General features: G+C 42.4%; 1 protein-coding gene across 1 annotated transcript; it reads right to left on the bottom strand.

Moving 5' to 3' along the window:
• Positions 1 to 3,792: 3,792 nt before the first annotated feature.
• On the bottom strand, positions 3,793 to 22,423 carry LOC129530466 (bifunctional hemolysin/adenylate cyclase-like). Its single transcript, XM_063697645.1, has 10 exons — positions 22,396 to 22,423; positions 18,369 to 18,427; positions 17,876 to 17,900; positions 14,843 to 14,929; positions 9,862 to 9,927; positions 7,796 to 7,857; positions 7,180 to 7,321; positions 4,660 to 5,087; positions 4,132 to 4,470; positions 3,793 to 4,092 (listed from the first exon to the last, which is right to left on the bottom strand). Exons 1-10 carry the CDS (start codon positions 22,421 to 22,423, stop codon positions 3,793 to 3,795), a joined length of 1,536 nt encoding a protein of 511 aa, XP_063553715.1.
• Between the last annotated feature and the right edge of the window lie 341 nt (positions 22,424 to 22,764).

Below are 22,764 nucleotides of genomic sequence, written 5' to 3'. Positions count from 1 at the left end.
GAGCTATTAGGGTGAGAAAAAGCCTGGGAGCACAATGAAATATTTAAATATTAAACAAAACATTGTTGAAATCTCCATTGTACTTTAGTACTTGAAGTCATTCTTGTGGTCATCACTGCCTTTCCCAAGCATAACAAGCTACTTAATATCACATAGACCCGTGCCATGAGGAATGATGATGTTTGTAAAATGCCAATAAAACAATTGCCTATATAAGCCACAATGTTTCTTCCATATACTTCAATTTCCATGTGTAAGTATAGTTCAAATTTCAGAAATTTATTATTATCTAATAGAATATGCATGGTATATCAATGAGCAATTATCATACTGTTTCTATTAACAATTATTTGTATGATGAAAAAAGCAGACTCCCATTCTTGGATTTTTCTGTTTGCACACATTAGCATGACAGCCCCATTTCCACCTGACATGTGCCAGCAAGAGGCCAGGAACAGAGGCTTTTCTTATTAACTAAGATTTCTAAATGTATTACGTATTCACATTTAGAAACTAAATATCATAAAAGGTTAGCAAGGAAGTTTCCCTTCCACTCTGAACTTCCAAACACCAAGTCAACATTTTTGTTTGCCTATCATCCCTGCAATCTATGTGCAAATAGAAACATGCACCTGGAATGCATGCTGATGTGTGATCGTGTTTACACAAAGTCCTCTGCACCTCTGCATATATCACTGGGCAATGCACCTTAGTTATCATTCCACATTTCAAATGTAAATCCATTGTATTGTTTCAGAGCTATAAATTACTGCACCCTATGACTATTCCCAAAATTACTTAAGCACCCCGCTATGGGTATCCATTCGTTCTGTTTCCAGTCTTGCTCTTATAACCAATGCTGTAGTGAACAGCACTGTGTTAAGAAGTGGTGAACGTGGGCATCTTTGTCTTGTTCCCGTCCTCAGGGGGAATGCTTTCAACTCTCCCCCATTCAGGAAAATGTTGGCTGTGGGTTTGTCATAGATAGCTTTTATTATGTCCATTCTATGCTGATTTTGATGAACAGTTTTAATCATAAAGAAATGCTGGATTTTGTCAAAGGCTTTTTCTGCATCTATTCAGATTATCATGTGATTTTTGTTTTTAGTTTTATTTAGGTGATGTATCACATTTATTGACTTGCCTATGTTAAACCATTCCTGCATCCCTACTATGAAACCCACTTGAATCATGGTGGATTATCTTTTTGATATGCTGTTGGATTCAGTTAGCTTGGTTGTAGCATTTCTTATTATTCCCTCTGTGGAATGTATTGGTTTAAATAATGAAAACATGTTCTATCCCCACTGCTTAGCACTTTGTGTTTAATAGCCTTCCCAACAGGGCAACATAAAGGCAGGAGCCCTGCTAGTCTCCCCTTAACCCGGAATCCCCCCTTCTCCACAGCTCGCTCATTGGACAGGATAGACTGGGCGCCCAGGCCTCAAGGTAAGGACTTGCTCTGTCACCTAGAGGTGCAGTGCTTGGGAAGGCCAACCTTGGAGGGTTGCCTGCCAGCTTTACAGTGACAGAGGTGTTGGGAGGGACTGATCACCAATGCATAAGGCTGTGCTTTGTTGGTGACATAAAGGATTGTTTCACAGATTGTTGGGGAGGGACAATCCCAAGGCCTCCCCCGGCCCTGGTGCTGGCTGTGCACAAAGGCAATAAGAGAGGGATGCTGGTAAGGGCTGACCTGTTGCTGTGCTGGGGAGGAAGGTGCTGGGCTGAAATTCAGGAGGCTGAGGATGCAGCAGTCCCATAGGAGGTACATGACCTTCAGGATACATTTTCTTCATTGATGATCAATGGAAATGAGAAATCACTGACTATTTTTTCTATCATTGGAATCTACTCTCTACTGCTCATGCTGTTCCTGTCTTTTGGGGAAGATGGAGGATCAATCAGTGTGCGCAGCACTGAGTGGAAGGAAGGAGAACTGTGACAAAAGTTAAGGAAGGATGAGAGATGGGAGGGCCCTTCACCCAGCTGCTTGCAGAGTCCTCCTGAGGAGGAAAGCCCCATGGCTCCCTGGTGAAGGAGCAGTGAGGGATGCGTGACTCCCACAGTCAAGTTTGCAGTATATCTGAGGACACCCAGGCTGGTCCATGAGGAGCCAGTGGCAGAGTGAGAAGCAGAAAGGCCAGGAGGGTGGCTGGAGGCCAGGCTCTGAGTCATTCTCCATGTGATGGAAACAGCCGGAGCCCAGTGGGCTTGGAGGTACAGGATGAGGTGGCTGATGACAGAACAATGTGGAGAGAGGCGTCATTTGTCAAATCCTTACTTTGTTCTGGGCATTGTGCTAAAAATTCTGATGGCTCATCCCATTTAGGGGCTGAAAGTTGCAGAGGTTTAGGAAGCTCGCCCACGATACTGGAGACCCCATCTCCTACGCTAGTGCTGTCCACCTTCTCACCCAGCCACCACTTGTTTCAGGGGTACACACAGAAGTGGTAACCTCTTATGGATAGGCAAGTAAATTCTGCTGTTTTTGTTATTCACAGAAAAACACTGGCTTGTGTGAGTTGGGAAGGTGAAATACCAGAAGTATTTCATCTAGTTATTTCTACCTACGCAACTCCTATAGTATTGAAATGCATAGGTTAGCATTTTTGGCCAATTTACTATGCATTCTGGGTTAAAGGCTTTTGTTTATTTATTTATTTATTTATTTATTTATTTATTTATTTATTTATTTATGAGATGGAGTTTCGCTCTTGTTGCCCAAGCTGGAGTGCAATGGTGCAATCCTGGTTCACTGCAACCTCCGCCTCCGAGGTTCAAACTATTCTCCTGTCTCAGCCTCCCAAGTAGCTGAGATTATAGGCATGTGCCACCACACTGGGCTAATTTTTTTGTATTTTTAGTAGAAATGAGATTTCACTATGTTGGTCAGGCTGGTTTCGAACTCCTGACCTCAGGTGATCTGCCCTCCTCGGCCTCCCAATGTGTTGAGATTACAGGTGTGAGCCGCCACGCCCGCCCTAATGTCTTTTAAAATTCACTTGTATAAGTTGACTTAGTTTTCTTTAACCTTGTAGAAAAATACAAAAATGGCAAACTCTTTTATCACACAAATAATGTCTTTTTAATGGAGTGATTTTTTTTCTAATCGAGGTATTATGTACTTTTCATTTACTAATTATTGTTTACATTTGAAGTGTTTTATGAATTAATATTTAATTGAACAGATGAAGATTACTAGTTATAGGCATTTTACTAACCAATACTCATTAAGCATAGCGTGGATTCATATGACATCAAGGAGCTATTTTATTTGGTAAAATGAAAAAGCACAAGAATGAACGAATGCAAGAACTGAAACAGTGGAGACACCTAGAATGACTTGTCTAAGATCTAAATCATTTTGTTGTCTTCCCAGCGTACTTATTATCCTGATCATTGTCATCAGCATTGTTTGGGTCCTTTTAGCACAGATTTCTCAAAAGGGGTAACTCCATAACTGTTGGAAGCTTATGAATTCATATAATTTTTAAGAGGTCAATTTGGAAGTACCTATCTATTTTAAAATTCCAGTACCCTGGGAATTTCATCCCATGTCTAGAGTCTTTTATGTAAAATATTTCCACAATTAGGAGAAATATGTGCATGGGGATTTTCTATGTAGTGGTGTTTTGATAGAATAGAAAATTGGGATAAACCAAATTTCCATCATGAAGGAAATAGTAATATGCTGAATAATAATACAGCGAATATTATGCAGGCTTTAAACTTAAAAAAAGAGTTCAACTTCTGACTTCCGATGATGGTGTTGAAGCAGGTCACTGCTGGTTAACATTTGATTTTCTCGTTAGCGACGCCGTGGAGGGCGTCCTCATTAGCGATGCCGTGGACGGCATCCTCGTTAGCGATGCCGTGGACGGCATCCTCGTTAGCGATGCCATGGACGGCAACCTCGTTGCCCATGCCCTTGGTGGCGTCCCCGTTGGCGATGCCCTGGGCGGCATCCCCATAGGCGATGCCCTGGGCGGCATCCCAGTCGGCGATGCCCTGGGCGTCTTCCCAGTCGGCGATGCGCTGGGCAGCGACCCCGTCGGCGATGCCGTGGATGGCGTCCCCGTCGGCGATGCCCTGGGCGGCGACCCCGTCGGCGATGCCCTAGGCGTTGACCCCGTCGGCGATGCCCTGGGCGGCGTCCCCGTCGGCGATGCCGTGGAAGGCGACCTCGTCGGCGAAGCCGTGGACGGCGTCCCAGTTGGCGATGCCCTGGACGGCATCCCAGGTGGCGATGCCCTGGACGGCGTCCTCGTTGGCGATGCCCTGGATGGCGTCCTCGTTATCGATGCCCTGGACGGCATCCTTGTTATCGATGCTGTGGAATCCATCTTCATTAGCGATGTCCTGGACAGCATCCCAGTTGGCGATGCCCTGGGCGGCATCCTCGTTAGCGATGCCGTGGACGGCGTCATCGAGAGCAATGCCCTGGACGGCGTCCCCGTCGGCAATGCCCTGGACGGCATCCCCGTCGGCGATGTCCTGGATGGCGACCCCATCAGCGATGCCCTGGGCGGCGTCCCCGTCGGCGATGCCGTGGAATACGACCTCCTCGGCGAAGCCGTGGACGGCGTCCCAGTCAGCGAGGCCCTGTACGGCGTCCCAGTCAGTGAATCCCTGGATGGCATCCCAGTTAGTGGTGACGTGGATGGCGTCCTTGTCAGCGATGCCCTGGGCGGCGTCCTCGTCAGCGATGCCCTGGACAGTGACACCGTCAGCGATGCCATGGACGACGTCCCCTTCAGCGATGCCCTGGGCAGCGTCCCCATCAGTGATGCCCTTGATGGCGTCCCAGTCAGCGAGGCCCTGGACGTCGTCCCAGTCAGCGAGGCCCTGGACGGCGTCCCAGTCAGTGAATCCCTGGATGGCGTCCCAGTCAGCGATGCCGTGGATGGCGTCCTCGTTGGCGATGCCCTGGACGGCATCCTCGTCGGCGGTGCCGTGGACGGTGTCCTCGTCGGTGGTGCCGTGGATGGCGACCTCGTCGGCGGTGCCATGGAAGGTGTCCTTATTGGCAGTGTCGTGGACGGCCTCCTCGTTCGTGATGTCGTGGACGGTGTCCCCATGGGGAGCTTGAAGAACACAGAATAAAGGTCAGTTCCCTGGTGGTGGAGACTGTGAATCACCCAGGGGCTTGCTTGGTGTGGTGCATGGAGTTGGCTTATCACAGCATGGGCCAAGCTGATGCTGGGACATACTCCCAGGTGGACCTGCACTAGTGAAGCTAAGGGATATGTCTCAGAACACTTTCTGCAGTCGGAATCAGTTTCCAGGTTCAGGTATGCATTATCCGGTGAAGTGGGGAAATATAAAAACTAGAAATTGACAAATTCATGAAAAGCCTTCCATGAGTGCAAGTGTGATTTTTTTATCCACTTTACATTCAGTATGCATTCACACATACAAAATATTTTTACAAGAAATCAGAAATTTTAATTTTTGTCAGTTATGTTAAATCTAACTTAGCTGCCAACATAAAGATTCTCATTTACTTGGTCTCGAGAAAATCTAGCACATAGTAAGTAGACCAAAGTGTTTATTAAATGAAAACACAGAGCAGAGATAGGGGGGCTGCTAGGCAGACTGGGTTGCACCTGATTACCTGGATGATAATAAACTGCACAAAACCTCGGTCAAATTAATGTTGAAACTGCCTTTTGCTTGGGCTCGTTTCCCTTGCGGAAGAAGGATGACCAAGAAGATGAACAGGAAAGAAATGAGAAACTGAGGCCTTTGCTTAGTAGCTAAAGGCCACCTTCTGTAACACGAAATAGTCTACAAGTGGCCTTGAACTCTGCCGTGATTCAGTGACAGAGTTCCCTCCTGTCTTCTACCCAGGTTGAAGTCCAGCAAAATTGCGACTGTCCTCTTTACAACTTGTGAGACCACACTGCTTCTGCATTTGCCTGTTGTATGAGATTTACACTTGTTTTAAGGCAACATTTTGTTTCAGTTGGGCTGGTGGCCATACCCGGCACTAGCCAGTCAATAGTGAGATGGCTCCTCATGGAGGAGGCTTGGCTTGATGCTGAGGGTCTTTAACCCACATATACAAGAGAGTTGCCACTAAGGGATGGAAGCCAGGCTAATAACCAAGTGCTACACAGAGTTCCTATCTGTCCCTCCTCACCATTTTTGGCTGGCAGGATTTGAGCATTTTAGGGCTTGGGAAGATAGTATTACTAAATCTACTAAAATACATCACTCATCCTTATAGACTTTGGCCAGTTGCTGAGCAAATTAACTTCACAACTGAAGTGGGCCACACTGGCCTTTGTGGTCCCCCACTCCTCTTAGAATTTGTGTGCGTGGGGCCTACTGGAGGGTGGGAGGTGGGAGGAGGGGGAGGATCAGGAAAAATAACTGATATTAGGCCAATGTATGGGTGATGCAATAATCTGTACAACAAACTCTCATGACACACATTTCTATATGTAGCAAACCTGCACATCCTGCACATGTACCCCTGAACTTAAAAGTTAAAAAAAAAAAAAAAAGATCTGTGAGCTGAGCCAAACACCTGGGGATCTTTGTGCTTTTGACACACTGATGACTATGCCTGTCCGTGGGGAGATGAGCCTATAACTGCCCTGGGTTGTGTGACCACGGAGGCCACTTTATGATGATGGGCAGTGTCTGGGGCCTTTTGGGCTCGTTGCTTTTGGGTTTATACATGAATGCTGGACTCCCTGTGTGGTGGTGAACACCCCATGACTAAGTGCATGTCAGTGTCAGCACTGGCCCACACTCCTGGGTTCGTGTTTTCACTTTTTCATTCAGGAACTCAGGAGCTGGGGCCACTCCCTTGGCCCTTCAGGTTCTCCACCTGAGCAGTCGGGATAATAAGGCAGACCCGGGGATGGCTCTGGTGAGGGTGGAGGAGTCACTGTACAGAGAGAGTAGAGCGGGGGTGGATTTTATTGTTAGAAGTGGACACTGGTGATTGGGTTGTATAAGTGGGAAATCTCTCCTGAGAAAACACACAGCCTCACCTGTACAGAAACACACACATTCACACCACACGATGCAGCCTCACACAAGACACCACCAATCCTCAAGCACCCAACTCAGCACCACCCAAAAGGGAGCACAGCTGCTTCCTCAAAATTTGGCCATAATTTTTCCCTGAGGAATTCAGGTTTTAAAAAAACACTTCCCCTATACTTATTCCTATCACAATCCCAGGATCAGGGTGGCTCTTCACATTGAAACCAGGCAAGGATGCCACACGTTTCTTGGCATCCAGATTGTTTTCTTGGCAAGTGATTCCAGAATACTTACTATATTCACGCCTCAGAGGGGCCACCTGCACCACCAGCAATACAGAAACAAAACTTCTTGAGGGGTATGTCATGTTGTGGATTATTTGCACAAGGCTCTGTTTCTCTCAATGAATACTGAAAACTTGATCAGAAAGTGTAGTCAACTTCAAGGCCTCCAAGACAAGGGTAGGATACACACTGGAAAAGACATCAGCTTCTGGATGGTGTATCTCTCAGGTCCACGTAGGTTGGCAAGTGCAAAATACTGAATCCAAGGAGTAGACATTGCTTCCAAGGACAAGGATCCCAAGGATACAGTCTACAACCTGAAGCCGTCATAGCTAAATGCCATTTTGGATTACATATCAGTTGCTAAGAGTCACTTCTTCCTCCCCCTCAGAAAACTGCATTTAATACCTGTCATGGACATTGTCATTTTTCCACATGTAAAGTCAGTTGAAAAAGAAAGACACCAAGAAAGGAACATTTCTATTTCAGAGAAAGCAAGGCAACCTTACCCTCGCATTGACTGGCCTTTCTCCATCTCCTCTGTCCTTGTGAACTAGAGACTCCTCAGAGGCTAGGAGGACACACAGCAAGAGTTATTCATAGATACTTTTGTTCATGAGTTATTCAGGGAGCTCTGCTTAATGTGGACAACAGGACAGTGTGTGTGGATGTGTTTCATTAAAAGCACAGCTTGAGCTCCTGCTGGAAAATCTTCCCTCGTGGAAAGACAGGCAGGAACGAGGAGCTAAGGAGCAAGAAATAGAGTCCCTGGCATTTTGCTGATGGCAACTTAAGGCAATGGGAACGAGTCAGTCTACAAATGGTACTGAAGCACATGCTATAGTTTGATGAGAGTCCCACTGCTCACACTGTGAGGTTTGAAACCCAGTTAAATGGTTTTCTAAACCCTGTAAAAACAATATTAGCTTGCAGGATTTATGTCCCAAGACTAATTTTACCTCTGAGGATCCACAGTGGCTGTCACTGTAGTTGTTATGTGTTTTAGCATTTTGCACTTGAATAAAAGCAAAGTTTAATAGACAGATTGGATTCAATTCTAGGCAAAACAGTCTATGGTATTTATTCACTAATCCTTTGTTATAACTGCTGATGGGAGAATTAGAAGTACTGAAATTATATCCTTTAAAATTAATTAAAGCATAATTATTAATCACACAATATTTTTTCATCCAGGCCTCCTTTTCTTTGTCATGCATGCATATTAATTGAGGATGGAGAATATCTACACTTGTTCAGGCCAGCCAACATACGACAGTTTACTTCAAGAGAGGACACATGGGTTGAATGCTGGTGTGTTTTAATTCTGCAGCACAAACAGTTGCAACAAGTGTGGTGAACTAATCACCAGATGGCCCTTTGCTGCCTTATTTGTCATTGTGCCTTACATGTAGCTTGCAGGATTTGATTATGCTAATGTTTTGTGGTGATCATACTTTCAACTATTCCTAAAATACTGCTTCAGTCTTATCTGTTTGGGGTCAACTGCTGAGGATTTCTTACAAATTAATGAAGTTTGTGAATCTAAAGTTCTACACAAAGGGGGAAATATTTGCAAATCATTTATCTTGTAAGAGACTAAAATTTAGAATATATTTTAAATATATTTAAGATATATTCAAACATCTACAACAACAAACCAACTAAATAAAAACCAGACAACTTTTTAAAAATGGGCAAAAGACTTCAACATATATTTCCCTAAAGAAGATATAGCCACAGATAGTAGCACAGGAAAAGCTGCTCAGGATCATTAGTCATTAGGGAAATGCAAATGAAAAACACAAGCAGACACCAATATACACCTACTAGGATGATTTAAAGGAAAATAAGTGTGAACAAGGATGTAAAGAAATTGTAACCCTGATACATTGATGGTAGAAATGGATAAAGTTGCAGCCACTGTGAGAAACAGTCTGCAGTGGCTCAGAAGATTAAATATAGAACTCCTGTTGGACCCAGGAACTCTACTCTTAGGCACCCCAAAGAATGGAGAACAGAAATCAAACAGATGTTTGTATACTAATGTTTATAGCATCATTTTTCACAGGAGCCAAAAGGTGGAAATAATCCAACCATCAGTGAACAAATGAATGTAATAAAAGCAAGGTGGTCTACATGCAATGCTACATCATCCATCTGTAAAAAAACGAACATAATTTTGGTAGATGATACAACATGGGTGGACATTGAGAACATTATGCTTAGTGAAATAAGCCAGACACAAAAGGAATATATTGTATAATTGTACTTACATGAAGTGCCTAGAATAGTCAAATTCATACAAGAGAAAGTGGGATAGGAATCACCATGGGCTGGAAATAGGGGGAAGGTGCTATATTGCTTATTGTGGACAAGGTTTTGTAAGAAATCATCAAAATTGTGGGTGTAGATAGTGGTGTTGGTTATGCAACCCTGTGAATATATTGAATGCCACGGAGTGCACACTTTGGTTAAAAGGTTCAAATGATAAATATTGTGTTATATATATTTCCCCACGATAGAAAACACGCACAGCCAAGCCCAGATGCCAGTCTTGTTAGCTGCCTTCATTTACCTTCAAGAGTGGGCTGAAGCTTGTCCAATCTTTCAAGGTTGCTGAAGATTGTATGATGGAGGTCATCTGCATTGGGAAAGAAATTAATGGAGAGAGGAGAAAACTTGAGAATCCACACTACTCACCCTGCAGGGCCAAGAACTCTGTCTCCCATGCATTGCTGACCCGTCTCAGTATTTCCTGTGACCACCTCCTTTTTCAACTGAAGTCTTTGCACCTGAAGGGGTTCCCAGGTTTTTCGCCTCGGCCCTTGTCAGTACTGATCCTCTCAACTACTGACCATTTCACCTCCATTCATGTCCATGCCACATCAGGCTGTGTTGTCTAGATGGAATGAATCCACCCCAAATGTCCCTTTCTGGAGGAAGCCACCATTATGCTGTGCCTCCAACACGTCCACACACACCAAGTCACCTCGCTCATGCAAGGGGTGTGTCCTCTAACAAAGTTTCATGCTCTAAACCCAGATAACTTTTGAAACCCAAGTTCTGTTGATTCCCCTACTTTGGGTGCTCCATAGATGCTCATTTGTCTACTAAACACTGCCCCAGGCAATTAAATATTCCAAAGTGACCAGCAGAATTTTTATGTTAATTCTGACATTGCGTTGTTAGTACAAGTGTTTTTTCCCCTTCAAATTTATGTCTTTGTTACTGATAAATGTAACTGATAATGCTTTTTTCAGCTATGTTGCCGAGCATATTTACATAAAAATATACTCAGATTGTTTTCAGAATTTGACAAAGATGATAGCAACAATGATAATCTCATTTGTTTTGTACTAATCTTTATGTGTTACTTTCATCATTTCTTACATATTGGGGCCTACCATACATTGTACAGTGAAATTAGTACTATACATCATGGTAGGAATATAAATTGGCAAAAGTAATTTAGAAAATAGTTCTCGTTTCTTAAAAAAATTAGGCTGGGTGTGGTGGCTCATGCCTATAATCCCAGCACTTTGGGAGGCAGAGGTGGGCGGATCACCTGAGGCTAGGAGTTTGAGACTAGCCTGACCTACACAGCAAAATCCTGTCTCTACTGAAAATACAAAAATTATCCATGCGTGGTGGGGTGTGCCAGTTGTCCCAGCTACTCGGGAGGTTGAGGCATGAGAATTGCTTAAACCTGGGAGGTGGAGGTTCCAGTAAGCCGAGATTGTGCCACTGCACTCCAGCCTGGGTCTCAGAAAAAAAAAAATTTTTTTTGACCAAAATGTCATTATGCATTACATGACTGTATATGAATGCTCAAAGCTACATTACTCATCAAAGAAAATAACAAAATAATTAAATGTCCATTAACTGATAAATGAATAAACACTATCTGTATGAATAAACACAGCAGACTATGAAGGAAAACACATGACTAGCACGTGCTAACACGTCAATTAACTTCAAACATAGTATGCTAAATGAAGGAAGTCAGGTTCCAAATATATATATATGTCCATTTCTATAAAGCAAGCGGGAAATTTATGGAGATGGAATGTCACAGCAGTATTGCTTAGGGCTGGAGATGGGAGTGGGGATTAACTGCCAGTGCGCAAGCGAGAACTTGGGTGAGGGAAACATATTTAAATTAGATCGTGGTGTTGGGTGCACACAGTATCAATTTAATAAAGCATCAAATTGCAGATCTTTTCAGTGGGCAAACTTTATGGTGGGTTCACACCCAATATAGGTGTTAAAAATAAATTAATGTTACGGAAATTCTTGTCGGGTTTTTAACAAGCCAAGAGATATGCTGTGAAAGCAGCATTAATTCAAATGGTTGTCACAGGTCACTTAAAGTTAATCAGATAGTTGTCCTACAAATATAGGGTCAATGTTATTCACGAATTTCCTGAATCTATTGCAATAATCACATTTTTTCCATTAAACTGTTGAGGTAGCTAATTTTATTTATTGAATTTTCAATGTTAATCTACTATTTCATATTTTGAGATTAACTCACATTAGTCAGAATTTAAAGTATTTTAAAATATCACAGAATTTAATTTACCTTATCTGGTTTTGGTTTCAAGACTATACTAGCCATTTCATTTAATTGTACATGTAGGGTATTCTAATTTATGGAAAACTATTACATCTTCCTTGATTTTTTTTTTTTAGAAATTACTTCTAGGGATCTATATGGTAGAGTCCATGGAGAATTGTTTTAATTCTTCATTCATGTCTTCAGTGAGTATAGGATTGGTCATATTGGTCATAGTTTTCTGCTCGGATTTCAATAAGAAACTTGTGAAAGAACCTGAAGGGTGGGATCTTTGAGGGAGACTAAGACAGAGCAAGACAAGCTAAGAAGGAGGGCAGTGCCACAGCAGAACTATTATTGATGCCTCCTCACCTAGATTGCAGAAGAGACATCCAGCTGTAGACACTGAGGTGCAGGAAAACAATGGAGCACCATCAGAGAAAGCCGTGCCCAGGAACAAGGAGGCACTGATGGTGGCAAGGGGCAAAGACAGCTGCCACAAAGCTGTTCACATGAGGGTCTCAGGCTGCATAGACACCCACACCAGCTGAGGGGTCCTGGTTTTCATAAAGTGTGTGGCTCAGCCAGGCCACCAACAAGCAGTTCACAAACAGTAGTAATACTACACTTTCCAAAGACCTTACTTGAGTAACATGGTGATCCTCACAAATTTCCAATCAGGATGGTGGCACAGTTCCTCCTGCTTTAGGACTCAGAGCCTGCCCGTGGTCACAGTGGGTAGGTGCAGACTCTGAAGATGCACTTTGGTCAGAGACCCCGCTGAACTCTGTCTAATGAGGACCTCTGTCCTGTCTGCTGACCACCGGTCAGAGGTGCAGGCTGCACTGGGGAGTAAGAATGCCACCTTCTCAATGTTGGGAAAACTCCCTGCCAGAACTGAGAATGGCCCTTTCTAAGCAGAAGGCAAGCTCAGACTAAAGAAGGAGGCTGACCACATCAGGTTGGCAGATTGCCAAAGATTCACTCAGGGAGAGCCCACATCCTGGGCCATCTTGGGTGGTGGCAAGATGAGGTAGACAACTGCTTTTGCAACACATACCTGATAACAAAAAATCAACAACTGTAAAAGAGCCACAAAATCCCCAAATATTTGCAAATTAGCAATGCACTTTTAAATAACTCATGGGTTAAAGAAGAAGTCTCAATAGAAAATTAAAAATACTTTTAACTACATTAAAAGAAAATGTGACTTGGCAAGATTTCTGGATGTAGCAAAAGCAGTCCTTAGAGGGAAATCTATAGCATTGGATGCAATATACTAAAAATCACAAGACCTAAAATCAGTAATATCATGTTTCAATTAGGGAACTGTAGAAAATAGAGGAATGCAATGGAAAGAAAATAAAAGTAATAAACAACATCACAGAAATCAATAAAATTAAAACACTGAAATCATCAGAAAATCAATAAAACCAAAAGCTGGTTCTTTGATATGCTCATTACAATGAATGAATTGATATGCAGGCTAACCAAGAAAAAGAAGATAACACAAATGACCAATTTCTGAAATAAAAGAGGAGCCATCTCTACTGAACTGTTAGGCATTAAAAGGAATATTATGAACAGTTCTATGACCGCAGTTTGATAACCTCAGTGAAATGTATCAATTCCTTGAAAGGCAATCTTCCCAAGGTCACGCTAGAATCCTAATTTGAATAAACTTATGTCTATTAAATAAGTTGAATTCACATTAAGAGCATTCCGAAAAAGAAAGCACCAGGCCCAGATGGTTTCTCTCATGAAATCTACCGAATTCTTCAACAGGTGAATAAAAAGACAAAAATTCATTTAATGCAATATTATTTGGTGATTTAATGTGCCATTTTTTGCCATTAAGGCATAAAAAAGACATGAAAGCAGCTAAAGCGTACATCAATTTAGTGCAATAAATTCATCTGAAAAAACTACATAATACATGATTCCAACTATATGACATTCTGGAAAAGGCAAAGTTGAAGCGATAGTAAAAATATTAATAGTTGCCGAGGTTTCTGGAGAAAGAGGACAGAGATTAATGAGAAGAGAGGATTTTTAGGGAAGTGAACATTTTCTTTATGAGACCATAAGGGTGAACATAATGTTTTAAACATTTCAAAATTCATATATATGTATAACAGAAAGAATGAACATTATGCAAATGTAGACTTCGGATAATAATGTATCAATATTTTCTCATTATTCTAGCAAATGTACCACAGTAATGTAAGATGTTACTAATAGGTGAAATTAGGAAGTGAGGGTGAGGAGACAGAATAATATGGGAACTTCGTGTATTATATACTCAATTTTTATTTATTTATTTATTTATTTATTTATTTATTTATTTATTTATTTATTTATTTTGAGATGGAGTTTCACTCTTGTCACCCAGGCTGGAGTGCAATGGCATGATCTTGGCTCACTGCAACCTCTGCCTCCCGGGTTCAAGCGATTCTCCTGCCTCAGCCTCCTGAGTACCTGGGATTACAGGCGCCTGCCACCACACCCGCCTAATTTTTTTGTATTTTTAGTAGAGAATGGGGTTTCACCATGTTGGCCAGGCTGGTCTCCAACTCCTGACCTCAGATGATCCGCCTGCCTTGGCCTCCTAAAGTGCTGGGATTATAAGCGTGAGCCACCATGCCTGGCCATATGCTCAGTTTTTATGTCAATTTAAAACTCTCTAAAGAAATATATTAATTGAAAAATAATAACATAGCACCACTCTTTCAGGGAGATCTATGCTTATGTTTAACAACCAGGTAAGTTCTAGACATTAGCTTGAAACATTGTCTATCATTAAACATGAACCAAAATTGACTTTTAAGTAGATATTTACTTTTGTGGTTGTAGCAATATTTACTGACCAGGCAAATTAGAATCCTGACACATTAAAAAATATGGCTTAGTCTCTTCATAGTTTCCTCTTACATATGGGACACTGAATACTCCCCGCAATTGCAATTCTTGAAGCAACTTAATTAATGAACTTCCACAGTACCTTCTTGTGGGTACATCTTCTTCTTTACCGGGGAGCCATGAGGTCTCCGACACTGGTTGGTGTGCACAGCATATCTTCTTGTATTCTCTATCAGAGAAGATGCTGGTTAATACATTTACAATAGATAGGGCTGTTGACATCTTGCTGACAGAAGACCAGAGGGAAAATAGTGATAATCTGTTCTAAGTTTAAACTTATGATGCTTTTCTTTACAGGCTTCCAAGCAGAGCCCACTGAATCAAAGTTGGGTTTCAGGAAGATCACGGAGTTCAGTGAGCACTCAACACCTCTATCAGACAGACTGTGTGGGCAGTGCCTTCCTGGAGAGGAGAACACAGCAGGATGACTGTGAGTGCAGGGCTGATGCAGAGTGGGGGCCCGGATTCAAATTCCACTAAGCCATGTGGACCTAGCAAGCTCATGTCGTTCCTCTGCCCTCAGTTCTCTGCACTGTCATAATGTAATTTTAGCAATACTTTTTAAGCCTTATTTAGGCCCTACTTCTTAGTATCACAGTACAGGGCTAAAAAATCACTAAATACAGGAAAACCTTAGAGAGGACTGGTACTTCAGTAATGTTCTCTAAGTGTTTACTACATGCCAGGAGGAATAAGCTGGACACTTAGCAGTGGCGGAATATGGAGGGGGAACTTGGATGCTCCGGGGCAGTGGAGCATGCTTTCCTGTTCAGCTTTTCCGTGGGCATGATGCCTTATGGTTTATGGAGAACATCAGCCCTGCAGGGGGTGCAGAGGAGGGGCTGTGGCTGAGATTTTACACTTGAGGGTGCTGACATTCAGAGATGATAAGTGACGAGCAGAACCTCAACCCCGCTGAGTGAAGGACCTGAGATGGGAAATGTATTTGGTTCCCTAGAGAGAGAGATTCCTGAAAAACTGCCACCTCTTCATCACGCCCTGTGCCAGAGACCCAAGAGACCCTTCACAGTCTTTCTCCAGTCCTCCTAGCCCAAGGTGTGTGGCTGGACAAAGGTGATGCTCTGGAGGAAATGCCTGAGATAAGGAAAGGTCCTTAATGATAAAGAATTCTCCTTCCTCTTTCAGATCCTTGACTTCCCCAGTATGACAGCTTAAAGGCTGTCATCTCTGTGGCCTGCCTCCCCTTTCCCTTCACCCTGCCAGCTGCCTCTCAGTGACTGCCTCCTCCAGTGACTACACTGGGGGACCAGGGACTGCTTGCCTCCCGAGGCTGCTCAGACCTTCTGACACTGCAAAATGATTGTCAAAAGATGGGTCTGCAAAGAGTAACTTCGCTTCCACTGATCAAACCTGAATATGCAAGCTACTGTGAATTAACTGGAAAAGTGGCAGTGTGGGCTGGTGCTTTGGTGATTTAATGAATTAAGTCTGCAGCCCCCACTGCCTCCTTGACTATTGATCAGAGCTGCCTGCAATAAGGTCTGGCTAAGAATGGGCAGTGGCTGCACCAGCTCTGGGTAAAATTTGACCTAAAACGACCAGTCTCATTCACTAACCTCAACATAGTCTTATGGGTTCAATGGACCTGTCCAATCCTTTGCTCTGTTCTCTCCATCACCTTCCTGTGTAATTTTCCTCCACCACGCACATAATAGAAACATGGCACAGGGGAGCTAATCACCTCTTTTATCCTCCACTTCAGGCTCACACATAAGTTTATAGTAAAAGCCTTTTCAAATGACTGCTTTAACTGCTGCTACAGCATGTGTCATCAGTTGAATGGAATCTGTCATGTGACTTTAAGCAACCCTTTGTTGAGAGACAAGATTCAATACTAGGGACAGTATTCTAGTGTACTACATCATTGATTTTATGTTATGAAGATCATCATTTATTGAAAATGTATAAATAACGAAGCCCAGCCTTACTCTTCAATGCTGTGTGTGTAAATCCACTGAGTGTGCTGACCCCCATGCTTGTACCCACCTGCTAACACAGAAACGGTCCACTCAGAAGGGAGGCACAGCTCCAGCACTGAGGCTGTCCACACCAGCTTCACAAGAGAGTTGCCACAAGGACGACAGATACCCGGATAACAACCAAATGGTAATTTGAGTATTTAATGGTCATGATCCCTAATGTGTGTAGCTCAGAGGGCTTGTGGTGATAACTCCATCAAGACTCTAAAGCATCTCCCCAATTCTTATTGGACTTGATCCATGTCTTGAGGAGACCCAGCTATGACATGCAGGCACCACATTGTCCTACTTAGTGCCTCCCTTAGTGTTTCAGAACCTGTGATTTGATCAGAAACATGGGCTTTCTATGTTGGTTTCACACTAAGGACTATGTGACACCTGCAGGAAGATGTCTACATAGCTACCTGGATTATGAGATCATGAGGCTCTCTTATGTGAGTGGTGGCGTTTGGGATCTCTGCAGGTGTGGGTAATTCCAGGCATAGAGGGTGCTGGAACTCCCTTGCATGGTGAATAGTGATCTCTTCACTGGCTGATAAATAGAGGTAGTAGTTCAGACCTTCAACATTAGCACCGTATGAGTAAACATTTTGACTCTTCACTATGCAGCAAGTGAACCAGGGCACATTTATTTATGTGGCTTAGTTTCTCCATCTGGCATGTGGGCTCAATAAACAAGCTCACAACATATGGGCATGATGATGATGAGGTGTGAACTAATGTAAGTAAAGTATGTGGTCTGACTTGTTAAATTAAGAAAAATGGCACTGAGAGTTGTGCTGGGTAAACACAACATTTTTTTCCTAGGGAAAACACACATAGACACACATTCACAAGTAAATCATGCAGACTTGCACACAGACCACCTCACCCCACCCCCGCCCTAATACACACATACCCACACACAACCTAATGTGAACACTTTCCCAGAAACTATACATAGATAAAAAGAGTATGTCACCTGGAAAACCAGTTTCTTTTACTATACCCCACATCCTCATTCCCACCAGATATCTTGGATCATGGAGGCTCTCCAGACAAAAGCCAGCAGTTAAGCTCCAGATTTCCTGTAGAATCCTTTTCTAACAACCAGTGAGTGATTCCAGAATACGTACCATTGAATGTGCTCCCCGAAGTCACCTGTAATTAGAGAAGGAAAACACTCTGAGAATCAGGCTATGCTATGGATGGCTCACACAGGTCTTTTGTTCACTTGGAAACTCTGGGTAACCAAGACTGGAAATAAGGTTCAAGTCAAAAGCCCCAACTCTAGAATAGAGTTCCCTTAGGAAAGCACAGGAGCTTTTCTTGAAGAATGTTTCTGTCTAGGTAATTTTTGAGTAGCAATTGAAGAATTCTTATCTGAAGTGGAAAGCTTGTTCCTGAAGAAAACATCCCTTAACACGCAGTGTATTATCTGACACTGCCAATTTTGCATGTCCTCTGGAATCAGGTGTCAGTTGGTAAAATACACCTCCTACATCCCCAAGGAAATATTATCTAACATCTATAATGTAGTGGATAATTTTCCCATAGCTGATATCAACTGAAAAATAAAGGATCCAAGAAAACAACATTTACATCTTAGGCAAAGACAGGCTACTTTACCTTGGTAGTAGAGTAGGGCTCCCTTTTCACACGCTTTTTGGAAGGCTTCCTCGAGTCACCTAGGGGATGCGGAGGGACACAGCATGGCTGTCAGTTCATTGGCAGTGCTACTCATGAATGACTCAGGGACTGGTACTTAGGGGTGTGCCTGGTTAACAAGCATGGAATGAGCTTCTCCTGGACCATCTTCTTCACGGACCAAGGAAGGCAAAGAAACAGTAGCAAGGAAATGAGAGTAGAGCCCTTGGCTTTCCAGGTAATGGCAAAGGAAAGCAATGTGAAATAATCAAACTCCAAATGAACAAATGCTAAAATACCTGCTAGGATTCAACCACAGCATCCTGTCACTTCTTCAGACCCTTTAAAAGCCCAGCAAGACTGCCACTACCTTCTTGACATCTACCAAGTCCCTTTCAACCTCCACAGACCCACATACACTGCTACTGCATTTATCATGGAGGGTATAGGGTTCTGCCTTGTTTATGTGTGCATTTTTTAAAAACTAGATTTAATACCATGCACCAGCATTAATTGTATTTATTTCTTTTCTTGGTTATGAAAATAATCAGTCAGGCATAGTGGATCACACCTGTAATCCCAGCAGTTTGGAAGGTGGAGGTGGGTGGATCATTTGAGGTCAGGAGTTCGAGACCAGCCTGACCAACATGGTAAAACCCCATCTCAACTAAAAAAAAAAAAACAAAAAAACCAAAAAAAACAAAAAAACCCAGCTACTCAGGAGGCTGAGGCAGGAGAATCCCTTGAACCTGGAGGCAGAGATTGCAGTGAGCTGAGATTGCACCACTGTACTCCAGCCTGGGTGACAGAGACTTCATCTCAAAAAAATAAAAAATAAAAAATCAGGCCAGGTGTGGTGGCTCACGCCTGTAATCCCAGCACTTTGGGAGGACGAGGTGGGTGGATCATGAAGTCAGAAGATTGAGACCATCCTGGCTAACAGAGTGAAATCCCGTGTCTACTAAAAACACAAAAACTTTGGCAGGTGTGGTGGCACGTGCCTGTAGTCCCAGCTACTAGGGAGGCTGAGGCAGGAGAATCGCTTGAACACAGGAGGCAGAGGTTGCAGTGAGCTGAGATCATGCCACGGTACTCCAGCCTGGGCAAGACTCTGTCTCAAAAAAAAAAAACCTCCCCTAAAAATGATCATTAAAGATTAGAAAATACTGAAATGCTTATACTTCAAAGTAACCACTATAACCATACATTTTCCGTTCAGTCTTCCTTTGCCCTGTGTTTGCAGTCATCATGTGAGGGGCTGCCTATGTTCCGCCCAGGCAACCCACAGTGAGAGAGGACAGAGCAGGGAGATGGCCCCTGGTGAGCACTGAGGCTCTTCAAACCAGCTGCCGAGGGAGTTGCAAGCAGGGTGACACATGAGGCTCGTTATTTAGTGATATTTTGTGTTCTTACTTGTCTTGTCCCCAGGTTGTGTAGCTCACAGACTTTTTTTTTTTAACATTTCTATAGGGGTCATTTGAAGTTCATAACACCATCAAACATCAGTACAGGATCTTCCCATTATTTACCGGCTGTGGGATATGTGCTGAGGAGTGGCCACGCACTGAAGGAATGTGATCGGTTGTCCCAAGTGCTGTCCTCCAACTCAAAATCTGCAACCAGTTCAAAAGCATTTGGGCTTTTATGAGCCTATCACATAAAGACTATGACACCGCTAAGCTATTCATGTACTAATACCTGCCCTGAGCGGTGTGACCACAGATACCACCCTATAATGTGGCCAGTGTGTAGGAATTCTACAGGCTCAGATCATTCCAGACATACATGCAGATGTTGGAACTCCCTTGCACAGTGACTCATGATCCCAAGGCTGAGTGCTTAGGGCAGGTCAGTAGTTCAGAGCCTCAGCATTGGGGCTGTATGCTTGGGTTCCCATCTTGGCTCTTTTGATGAGGGGCTCATAAGCTTGGGCACATTCATCTCTGTCTTTTTCTGCCCAGGGAAAGGTGATAGTAAATCAATCAGGCCATTTGTCTGTGGTGATGGCCGAATGATTTGATGTAGGTAAAGTGTACAGTATAAGTGCTCATGAAGCTTAATTATCAGGGAAATGTCTTGCTTTAGATTTCACAGCTTAATAAGGCTCAGAGGCTTATTCACGCCCAGGATTCTGAACTCACAAGTCATTGTTCTATGACATACACCTGCTTGGCCTAAAACCGACCACTTTATCATAATGCAGACCCAGTTTTGAAAGAAGCAGATAAAGTTGTCAAAAATACTGTGTCTGCCTCAGCGCACACTCAGTGCGCTCCACACAAAGGGCATCACCATCTGCCACAATGGCCCAGTGGCCTGGCTGGCACAGACAGTGGCAGGACAAAGAGCAAGAGATCCCTAATCCCATCACCATGGTCGATAGGGCATTATAGACATTCCAGGGTGAAGGCAAAATCCACATTGTGAGGTCCAACTGCTGCCATGTAGACAGGTGTGTTTTTACATGTACAGGAAGATCATTGAAGATAAGTGTTTTTTATCCATGGTTAACAGATGAGATGACCATGAAATGAACACCAGTGTACTGGGTGGAGCAGCTTATCTATTCAGTCTTCTGCACTAAAACCTGTGAAACAATATCATCTTGCCTTATTTACTAACAAATACAAGTGCCTCTAAACTTAGACAGTTTCCAAGTCATGGAACTGATGAGCACTTAGCTCCTGCAGAGAGCTCTGGATGATGGGTCGGGAGAACAAAGTCACACAATACATCAAAACAGCATTAACAAGTAAACAGGCTTTCAAAGCTCTCTACATGCAAATTTACACAATTATCCTTTTAATTTTTATCTTCAAATTTGTGTACATAATCTACTTGCTTCTGAGTATAAATAAAACTGTATGTTCTTAGTTAATAGTCTCTACCAATTCATTCTATTTATCTTTCTGAGTTGAAATACTGCAACTCATTGGATAACAAAAAAAAAAATTGACTAAGATTACACTGGAAAGGTGAGTAGGTTGGGTGATTGACTGTGATTGACAATTCCATGATTTTGGATAACTCTAAAAGCATAAAACTAAATGTGAGTTTTATTTCACACGTAGACAATACACGTTCTTATTACTTTAAAAAATTAATATGTGAATGGAAATGACTTACTACAAATTTATTAAACTAAATACACATTTCACAAAAAAAGAAGAGAGGAAGGGAAAAACATGTTAAAAACAAAGATAGGTACATTTTATGGTGTGAAAAGCCTCCAACCCATCCATACTACTGTGGCTTTGTTCCAAAGTTTTGGAAAGTGATGATTTCATGGGTTCTTAATTAGGTTAAAAACTTTGCCATATTCTCCCCTAGGGAATAATTAATCTGTGGGGTGGGGGATGGAACGTTGAAGGATGCAGGATGTAAAAGGAAATTATATATATGTTATATATATATTATATATTATATATGTATTATATATAATTATATATAATGTATAAATAATATATAATATATATATTATATAATCTATATTATATATGATATATAATATGTATTATATATTATATAATTATATACACAATTATATATTTATACATTATATATTATATATAATATATATTCTATATAAAATATATGTAATATATATATATTTAATTTGGGAATAAACTGAATCCCAATTCACACTGGGACTACACAAGCTGCCACCATGCCTGGCTAATTTTTTGTATTTTTAGTAGAGACAGGGTTTCACTGTATTGGCCAGGATGGTCTTGATCTTCTCACCTTGTGATCCTCTTGCCTTGGCCTCCCAAAGTGCTGGGATTACAGGCCTTAGCCAAGATACATGTTTTTTAAATGAAGAAAAATTTCAAAGGTACTCTGCTTGGTACAATAATCAAATATATAATTTGAGGAATAAAACATAACCATGAAACATATTTATAACTGTGTATGGAAAACACAGAGGATAATTTTTTAAATAACATATTTTGAAAGCATTAACTAGTAATTTGAAGAGTTCGCATTTGACAGGCCAGTATGAACATACCTTGAATGCAGCAACACAGGTTCCCCATAAGAAAAATCAAAATCAGGGAAAATGAAACCACAAAGGTTCAATCTGCTCTGACCTTTGAAAAACTCAGCACAGACAGTGGCACGTAGCACCAAGGGCAGGAGATCCCTAATCCCATCACGATGGCGATAGGGCATAAAGATTCCAGGGTGAAGGCACAATCCACATTGTGAAGTCCAACTGCTGCCATGCAGACAGGTGTGCTTTTACATGTACAGGAAGGTCATTGAAGGCTCAGTGTTTTGTTTCAAAAACTGAATCCCAAGCGCACACATTATTTTGCTGTGCTTCTTAAAATAAGTTATGAGATGGGAAATAGGGCACCCCCAAATATAGCCAATA

The sequence above is a fragment of the Gorilla gorilla genome, chromosome 14, assembly GCF_029281585.2.
Source record: "Gorilla gorilla gorilla isolate KB3781 chromosome 14, NHGRI_mGorGor1-v2.1_pri, whole genome shotgun sequence".
In the NCBI taxonomy this organism is placed as follows: domain Eukaryota; kingdom Metazoa; phylum Chordata; class Mammalia; order Primates; family Hominidae; genus Gorilla; species Gorilla gorilla.
Note: the sequence above shows the minus strand (reverse complement) of the source record. Positions and strands in the feature narration are given on the sequence as shown.

Bases quoted from the DNA above. Each gene is read 5' to 3' on its own strand.
- LOC129530466 (XM_063697645.1), bottom strand. From the start codon at position 22,423: ATGGGGAACCTGTGTTGCTGCATTCAAG. The intron at 18,428-22,395 runs GTATGTTCATAC...CGCATCCCCTAG, and splicing joins CCTGTGTTGCTGCATTCAAG to GTGACTCGAGGAAGCCTTCC. The intron at 14,930-17,875 runs GTACGTATTCTG...CTTCTCTGATAG, and splicing joins TTCGGGGAGCACATTCAATG to AGAATACAAGAAGATATGCT.